Consider the following 9,393-nt stretch of genomic DNA (forward strand, 5'->3'; position numbering starts at 1 on the left):
CAGGGTGGTACCATAAGTGCTGTTGGAAGCTGTGAGGGTGGACAATAGTGTCAAAGCTGGCAAAGCTGGATTTGCTAGTGAACCTCTGGGCACAGAAGCTTTTCTAAGGGTGTGTATCTTTGGCCTAGGCATGCAGGTGCCTCCTTTCTGCTCCTGGGCTGATGCTGTGCCCCGTCACCCCCAGGACAGTAACTGTGAACATTTTTGCATTCACCTTTAAATCCTAGTGGCAGAAATGGTTTCTGGTCTGCTGCCCCAGATGGAGAACAGGGATTTTGCTGCCATGCTCCTGTACCAGCTGCAGCCTTTACACCAAGATGCCCAAGAGGAAATCCTCCTCAAGCAAAGTGGCTGTGCCTCCCTCAGCTATGCTGATACAGGAAGTCTCACGCAAACACCACTCGAGAGGTTAGGAAGTCCTGCAGGTCCTCATCCTCCTCGTGGATCTGGATTCGGAATCAGCATGTGTGTGTAATTCAAGAGGAGGTGGGTAAGTGGAAGTCATGGCTTTTGCCAGGCTAACCACTACAGCTGGGAGAAGTAAACAAGGTTTGAGTGCCCTGACCTTCCTCCAGGTATGTGCATCTATATATAGGGCTGTCTATGTGTACGTGTCTATATATAACGCGTGTGCATATAGCTCTGGGGATATGGATATGTGCTGAGAAATGGTTTGAAATGGCAGCAATGCTGTGAGATCATCTGCTCACACCAGCCTGTGCCAGGTGTCAACCAGGCTGGATACAGCCCCTCAAGTGCGTGTCCCTCTCTGTGCCCCTGACCTTCAGCTTCCTTGGAAGGCGAAGGTCACCCTCCGGCGTGCCACCGGCTCTGCCTCCTTCCTGTCGAACCTGATCCCTGGGCGCGTGGCCTGGATGAGCCCACCAGCCAGAAGCACCCCTGGGATGGCTGAGGGGCAGTTCCTAGGTGGGCTTTAGGGGACAACCCCGGCTGGCAGGAGTGCTGAGGGCACAGAGGGGTGGAGTTGGGGCTGCAGGCTGGGCAGGGCGTGTTTGGCCCGTGTTGGCTTTGGTAGAGGTGAGGTTTCCCCAGTGGCTTTGAGGACCTGGAGCAGCCCTAGGAGCTGAGGAAAGCATAATCCACGTGGAGTTGTGCCGGAGGGATTGATGGGCTGTTGCTGTGGCGTCTCCTGCACGGCTGTGCTGTGGGGTCATTGTGTTTGGGGAGCAGCACGGCTGCTGGTGCTGGGGGCACCTGGCACGTGTGTGGGTCACCCTGATAGTGGTGGGAGGCTGGGGGCCTTGTAGTCCCTGCCCGGGAAGCGAAAAGGATGTTGTGGACCGACAAGGGCCATCACCACTTCCCTGCAGGCTGTGAGATGCCATTGGGGGGTCGTGATGGGGAACCCCCCCCCTTATCCCCAAGGGCCGAGTGTGGCCCGTGAGTGAGGGAGAGCGGCTTTGTGGTTCGGGGGCTGCCCCGAGCCCCCTGCCCGAGGCTGGGCTGGGCGTGCAGCTGCTGTGTCACCCCCCGAACCCCAGGCGGGGGGCTGCAACCCGAGCCTGTCCCCAGGGTCCTGCAGCCCCGTGGCCTCGTCCCGGCGAGGAGGACAAGTTAATTCCCAGATAGATGCACCCCAAGCCCCGCATCTGCCGCGGGCACGGGGGGGGGGGGGGGGGGGCGTGGGGCCGGGCACAGGTGCGGGGCCGCCGCCCGGTTATAAATAGCGGGGAGGGGCGGCCCGGCTCCCCCCGTGCTCGGTCCCCCCCTCCAGGGCTCGGAGCGGAGCGGGATGCGGCGCCCTCCCTCCCTCCTCCCGCCCGCCGGCAGCATGAGCCCGTCCTTCCTCCTCCTCCTCCTCCTCCTCGCCCTGCCCGCCCGCGCCCGGCGAGAGCAGGTGCCCGGCGGGGCGCAGCGGGGCCGCAACGCCCCCGCGTCTTCCTCCTCCTCCTCTGCCTCCTCCCCGGCGGCGGCGGCGGGGCCGAGCCGCTTCCCGCGGAGCCGCCCGGATCGGCGGCGGGGCCGGCTGTACTGCCGGGTGGGCATCGGCTTCCACCTCCAGCTGCACCCCGACGGCCGCGTGGACGGCGCCCACGACGCGAGTCCGCTCAGTGAGTGGGGAACGGGAGGTCTGGGGGGCTGCCGCGCCCGGGCCGGGCGAGCGGGGCTGAGCATCCCTGTCCTTGCGCGCTTCCCACCGCCGCGGGGGCTGACAGAGCCCCTCGCTCCTGTCGCCCTCGCCTGCGGCAAGCTGCAGCACTGGCGGGCCCGGGAAGAGGCATTTGGGGTGTCAGGGGAGCTGCCTGTCTTCCTCTGGGAAGTGCCACCTGGGGGCTCGCCCAGCCCGAGGAAGTGAGCCCGTGGGGATGGTGTGAGAGCGTGAGGTCTGCATTCCCACCACGGCCCCTCGCCAGGCACCTGGGGGAGGAGATGCTGCCCCTTTTTGGTCCTTTCCCTGTGGGACTTTTCCATCCCTCTCTCTGCTTTCTCATTCTCCCAGCACAGTGATAGGATATATTCAGTTTAAAAATAGGACTGAGGCTGACGTTCCCCTGAGAGAAAGCTGTGCTAACTCATGGCTTATCCTCTGGTCGGAGTTGCCATGATATCCTGCTAGAGAGAATGAAATGGCAGGTGGGGATGAAAAATCCCTTCAGGAGCCCAAGGGCTTGGGCCCGAGGTGACCCTGGCAGCGTGTGTGGCTCAGCTGTTGGGAGCGCTCACGCAGCAGCCACCACATCTGCCCGGGACCAAAGGATTTGCGGCCCAGACTGTGCCGTGGCTCCATGAGGGACAGCAGCCCCTGGGCAGGAATGCCGGAGCCCAGGAGCTCTGCTCGGGGCTTCATGGGCACAGCAGGCACATGGCCTGGAGGGGTTTAGAGGATGGATAGGAAAAGGGGCCCCCCACACCACGGCTGTTTTGGGAGACATGGGCTTGGAAGGGCTGGCAGAAGTTTGGTGCTACAGCTGTCCTGCAGAGACCTGAATTATGTGCAGTTCCTTCCTCCTTAACCTGAGATATCTCCCCCGGAAAGGCCACAGTGACACCAGCTCCGCACGTCGGAGCAGAGCCAGCCCTAGCTGGGGACACGCGCTGGTGACAGGGGGCTGTGCCGGGCTGTGGCACTGAGGAGGCTCTCAGGAGGAAGAAGTTGGCTTTTGGCAGGGAGACCCGAGCTTTGGCCTCTGGGAAATAGAGCTTGACCCCAGGCAACCCCAATAAACAGGAGTGTGTCTGCCACGGCAGCAGGACCACCCCACAAAGGGCAGGAGGTTTTGGGGTGCCCTTGAGGACAGACAGGTGTTTGACAAAGGTACCTGCCTTGCTCCTGTGGGGCTGCTGAGCCTCATGGTTTGTGGCCTATGGGGTGAGGGGTGTGGCAGCTCATAACCCCCGCAAAGTGCCCCCAGGCCCTTGGTGCTGGGGCTTGGGTGCCTCAGGGGGATGTGCTTCCTCCTTAAAATAAATATGGGAAGTGGTGATCCGATATCCAGCCTTGGGGGATTTAACGTGGCTTCGTGTTGGCTCCCGGCACGTTAATCCCACAGCCCTGTGGGGGCCGGGCGAGATGCTCTCCGGGCTCCTCCTTCTGGGGCCGGGGCCACAGAGCCCCTGGGGCTGCAGCTGGGCAGCAGTGTGGCTCCCCGGGGTGCAAGGGGTATGCTGGGGATGTGGCGCTGCACCCCAGCTGGCAGAGCTTGAGGGGGGGATGTCCTGCCTTCTGCCCAAGTTAGCCTGCACCATCTGGGCAGGTGACGTGTTGGTGCTGTTGCTGAGGGATGCTTGGAGGCTGCAGTTCTTCTGTCAGATGAGTTGCAGGTTCTGCATGCCCCATCAGGGGCCAGAACCCCCATCACGCTCAGAAAAGTCGCATTATTTCCATGGCTGGGCTGCGCAGTGCCCCGTCCCCCAAGCCCTGCTGAGAGGACGGGGTGTGAGGAAACATCAGCAGTGCCTCCAGTCCCAGCTGGCTTGTGGGACACTGACTTCCCAAGTTCTGCATCTGTGGGATGAGCACAGGCAACTCCGATCCCAGCAGGCTGGTGTAGGTGGTTTCCCCAGGGGTTAACTTGTTCTACCACAGCCCAGCCAGGAATTGTGCCCCAAAATGGAACTTTAAAAAAAGACCACACAAGTCCCAGCTACCAGCCTGTATCCATCCCAGAGTGGATGGAGGCTGCTCTGTGAGGTAGAGGGATGGAGCAGGAGCTGGGTGGAGCCAGGCAGCTGAGGAGCAGGGACGTGGGAGAGGAAATGCAAACCTGTCAGACTAAGTTGTATTTATTTTTTCTCTGTCACACCGATGTGAAAAGAACTGTGATTTATTTTGGGATTTCTGTCATCCTAGGTATTTTGGAAATATTTGCTGTGTCTCAGGGGATTGTAGGAATACGAGGAGTTTTCAGCAACAAATTTTTAGCGATGTCAAAAAAAGGAAAACTCCATGCAAGTGTAAGTAAACCCCCCCCTTATCAGTATGTGTTGTGTATTAAAGGCTTTGTGGCACCTCCGCCTGTCGGCACAGAGGCAGTCCCAGGCAGGGCCCTGGCATGCCGGCCCCCTCGGGCTGCCGGGCCGGCTCCGGCGCCACGCAGACAAAGAGAGAGGGGACAGGTGGAGCTGCAGCCCCCCCAAGCCCACCTTCCTACTGAAAGCTTCTGACCGTGCAGAGCGCGCCTTTTGGTGTGCAGTCGGGTGTTTGCACCAGCAGAGCCTGTTCTCTGAGCACGGCCGGGTTATTTTTAGCCGCTTCTGCCGCAGATCGCGCAGAAGGGTTTAGCCAAATGTCTCCCGGCGAGCAGCATGCGCGGCGCCGGCAGCCCCAGGGCTCGGGCTGCCTTTGCCCTTCGAGACAGAGAAGCCTGGGGAGGCTCGGGCAGGTGAGGTCCAGGCTGCGCAGGTATGTTGCAGCTAGGGTGGAAAAATCCCGGTAACTTTTCTCTGCAGGATGTGTTCCTGGAGGCTGAGGTTTCCTGCAGGTCTCATTATGCTTTTTCCAGCTTTCTGTGTCGAATGAATCCATAATCTGATTTCACTGCTTATTTCAACCTCGGGATGTTGCTTCCCGGTTTCTTGTAGTGAGCTCTGGAGACCTTTTAAACAAACACAGTGCGCTCCTGTGCTTACACTGAAGTCGGTGACTTTGGAAGGTGTGTGTACGTGTACCACCCTAAGAAGGGCATTTGTAAGGCAGCATCTCATTGCTGAGGGTGATTCCCTCAGAGCCTCGGCTAGGGCTGATGGCTGGGGAAAGGGAAAAGGCAGTTGCCCACCCTGCAGTTCCGAGACAAACCTCCGGATCCCAGGGCGGATGTCACGGATGTGCTTGCACTGCCCGAGGCTGCAGATCACTTCCAGGGGGATTTATCAACTCCCCTCTCTCTCCCTTAAGTCCTTTTGGTGTGTTGCTCCTGCAGCCTACAGATGCTTAAAGGGTGAGCACGTGATTGCTTCTTTTAAGAAATCAAGTAGGAGCATGAATGGGATCTAGGGGAAAAGGGGATTGGTTCCATGGAGGAAAAAACATGAGGCGAGAGCAGAGGGGCAGAGCAGGAGGAGAGGGAAAGGATGGAGAGGAGAGGGAAGGAGGCAGAGCGCGGTTGCTGGACCCTCCAGAGCCTTCCCCTCTGGCGTACAATGGGCCTCTTATCTGAGCTGAAGCCTTGATTTATGCCCTGGCACAGGCAGAAATTAAATCAAGCCTCGTTGGTGCATGGTTAATTGTTGACACACAAAGGGCAGGGCCAGAGAGGGACCTCAGTCAGGAGGGTCAGGGCAGGGGTGAGGACACACGATGCCCCGCTCGGGTGAAAGCTGCGAATTTGTAGAAACTTGACCCAAATGTCTAAAGATTGCCGGACTAAACAATGCCAATAATGCAAACCCCGCATCTGTTGTTCTTTCCTGCGCTGGCAGGATCGAGGTTATTTCATGGCCTAATGAGTTCTGAGCAGTACAAAGCACGTCCTGTGCCCGTCACTCAGGGCAGTGCTTTGATATGGGAGTCAGGCCGGGGGCTTCTTGCTGAACCACAGACAAAACTCATTCCTGCAGGAATTTGGGCTCCTTCAAAACTCGCTCTCAGGCTCAGCTCCATCCCAGCTTGGTGTTTTATGGATGCTCTCCTCCTCCTCCTCTTTCTTTTCTCTTTTTTTTTTTTATGCCAGCTTAATTAAATTACTGAGTGGTTCATTTTTAGAGGCACCAGCTTCAGAAAATGACAGTTATCCTGGCAATTATCAGTTGCATGCACAGATGGCTTTTTCCTCGTTGGTAAATCCTCGCTCTCCTGTTTGTCCATTTTTAGCACGGAGCGGGTGGGAGGGGTTTTGTGCCTGTCCAGCACAGATCCTGGGGGGACAGATTTGCCCAGGTAATTCTCCTTTCCCAAGAGCTGACACAAAGCCGTGTTCCTCGCTGGGGCGGATCTCTGCTCAACTGGATTTTGAAATTCAGTTGATTTCAGGACTGCTCTGGAGCTCTGCAGAGCAAGTCCGATGCCAGCCATGTGCTGTGGCTGCCACCCCTGCCCTATGCGGGGAAAAAAATGGCTTTTCCAGGCTGGAGCGGAGCAGTGATGAGCTGAGAGGCTGGGACATGGGCAAGTCTGACAGGATCATGGTGAGGCAGCTGTTGATGCGCTTCCCAGGCACGTGGGATATCCTGCCTGAGCACTGGGGCTTCAGGGAGCACCAAGGGTCAGCAAAGCCTTGCTAGGGAAGGTGAAGGCCTGTGCACGGGGGAAGCAGCCAAGAGGGTGTATGAAAGACAGGGAGAGCAGAAATGAGTCACAGAGGTGACATCCCTCAGAATCAGCAAGCTAAAGAAGACCTAAATCCAAGTGCTATGAGGCAAAATGTGCGTGGCAGGTTGTGGGCTCTGTCACTTGTGCTCTAAGGCTCAACTTGGGTTAAATTTGGGCTTTCAAGCACTTTTCTTGTAGTTACAAAGCTCTGCTGGGGGTTGGGTCTTGTTCTGGGTGGCTGCTTTTGGAGCTGGAGAGCTCAGCATCTCCTCTGTGTCAGTGCTTTGGAGGTGTTGCTGGGAAATGGAGCTGGGGAAGCTTTTAGGGCACCAAGTACCATCATGCCCACCTTTAGGTTCAAGTGTGGCAGAGCATTTTGGAGGGGCTGCCAGAAGCTACAGATGGGGATTCTGGGGCTGTGGGCACACAGGTGGAGTGCTAGGCTCTGCTCTTTGGTTTTGGAATGCTTTGTTTAGAGAGAAGGGATGGGCACCGCTGGGTCAGCCCAAGCCTTTTTATTCGTAGGAAAGCCCAAACCTGGGTGGCAAGCAGCTGCTGAAGTATCTGCACCGGGGGTTTTCCAACCAGTCAGGTGCCTGTCACTCTCGGTGTTGGCGCCCCGTGTTTCCAGCCACTCCTTAGGGCCGGCTTTTGGGAGGCAGCCCAACCAGCAAGCACTGGGGGTGGGGGACAGCTGCCACCCGGCCCTTGCGAGCGGTGTCCCCTCTGTCCCCGCAGGCCCGCTTCACGGTGGACTGCCATTTCCGGGAGCGCTTCCAGGAGAACAGCTACAACACCTACGCCTCGGCCGTGCACCGCAGCCCTCGCTCGGGCCGCCAGTGGTACGTGGCCCTCAACAAGCGGGGCAAAGCCAAGCGGGGCTGCAGCCCCCGCGCCCGGCCCCAGCATGTCTCCACGCACTTCCTGCCCCGCTTCTGGCAGCCGCAGCCCCCCGAGCTCGCCTTCACCGTCGCCCTCCCCGAGAAGAAACCCCCGCCGCCCAAGCCCAAGGTCGCCCCATCCCCGCCTCGGAAGAACGCCGGCCCCGTCAAGTACCGGCTGAAGTTCCGCTTCGGGTAGTGCCGCGGCGGGGATGCTGGCGCCGGAGAGACCGGGCACCGGGGAGCTCTCGGGGGTGACCCCGCGGGAGATCCGTGTCTCCCTCTGCAGACGGACACGGGGAAGCTCCCGGGTGGCCGTGCCGGGCTCGAGGTCTTCTCTTCACCGCGCAGGCTGGGCGGCGACCCCGGAGGCGTGCGCCGGCAATGAGCGGCTCGGGCTTGCCAAAGAGAATTCCTGTGGCGAACTGAAAGCACTGGACGGACCTCGGGTTAGCGTTCTGTTGTTGGAAGAAGTAGAAAGGTACCTCTACAGCGAACATATTTTCTTACCTTATTTTCACTAGTGACTCCTTTGACAATCATTTTCACACGAGAGAGATGTTTAGAGCCAAGCTGTTTTGTTTGTTTTTCTTGCATCTCCTTCTTGCTGCACTTTTTCCTCCTACCATACCTCAGGCACCGTATATCCAGGTCTGTCCCTTTCCCTTCTCTTGGAAGCCAGCTCTTCCCTTCCACAAATTAAACCCAGAGACCAAGCCCTGCAAACTCTGTCGCCTTATCTGTGGTGCAAAGTGGTCTTCAAACCCTTTTTTGGCAATAATAGATGTGTGCATATATTTTGTCAGGGTCGCAGGCTGGGTGAGGATGGCTGTTTGCAGCCTGCTCCTGGTGGTCTCTCCCGTTCTTCCCTCGACAGCTGGAGGAGCGAGTCTCTTCCTCTCCATCCAAGTGCGGATTCGATGCCTGCTTTAAAATACCTCTGACCCGGTGCCGGGGCATTCCTGCTCCCTGGAGGAGTCCCCCCGCAGGTATCCCCACAGGATAGAGATGCCTGTGGCCCCCAGGTGCCCACCGGTTTCGTCCAACAGTTTTTGCTGCTGATTTATTTTATCACTCTCAATACATTTGCAGAGGCAGGGAGCAAGGTGTTTTTTTTTTTTTTTTTTTAACTGTGTGCGGGGCGATGTGGCAATAAATGCTGTTACAGCTGCTTGTCCCTTGGGGAGTGTTTCTGCCACCCAGGTTGCCTGACGGCCCTGATGTGGAATTGTTTCTCCGTCGTGGTGTGATCTGTGGAGTAGCTGTGCACAGGGAGTTTGTAGTCAGTGTTTAGCAGCGTTGCTGTACATACAGGCACTGGTAGCATTGAACCTCACCGGTGAAGCCTTAATAGGAGCCCAGGTGGGCTCAGGTTGGCAGAGCCTCTCAGGACCTGAGCCCTGCCAGCATCCGCCAGCAATAATTACCCTCCTCTCCACATGGGACTGTGGTACAAATGGCTGTTTCCATTGGGATCGTGGTTCTTTGCCTTTATCATCCTTCTGGGCAGCCCCGGGCCGGATATGTGTGCTCCATGTATGAGGATGGATGGGGACGCTGGAATAAAACAGTTGTGTTTCATTTTATAACCTGATTGTGTGATCTCTTGCTTTGTCTATGTTTTCTTCTCTTCTGAAGGAAAAAAATGAGCTCTGCAAAACTGGCCGTTGCATGTGTTTCTGTTGGGTTGGGGCTGGCCAGCGTGGTGTCGGTGATGGGGTGGAGCAGAGCGGAAGGGATGTGTGTGCTCCCTTTGCTGTGCTCCCCAAACTGAGCCCCGGGGTGTCCCTCCCGATGGCTCCT

General features: G+C 58.0%; 1 protein-coding gene across 1 annotated transcript; it reads left to right on the plus strand.

Moving 5' to 3' along the window:
- The first annotated feature begins 1,753 nt into the window (after positions 1–1,753).
- On the plus strand, positions 1,754–8,712 carry FGF5 (fibroblast growth factor 5). Its single transcript, XM_053975680.1, has 3 exons — positions 1,754–2,072; positions 4,313–4,416; positions 7,448–8,712. Exons 1-3 carry the CDS (start codon positions 1,754–1,756, stop codon positions 7,787–7,789), a joined length of 765 nt encoding a protein of 254 aa, XP_053831655.1. The 3' UTR covers positions 7,790–8,712.
- The last annotated feature ends 681 nt before the right edge of the window (positions 8,713–9,393 follow it).

Source organism: Vidua macroura, chromosome 4 (assembly GCF_024509145.1).
Source record: "Vidua macroura isolate BioBank_ID:100142 chromosome 4, ASM2450914v1, whole genome shotgun sequence".
NCBI classification, from domain to species: domain Eukaryota; kingdom Metazoa; phylum Chordata; class Aves; order Passeriformes; family Viduidae; genus Vidua; species Vidua macroura.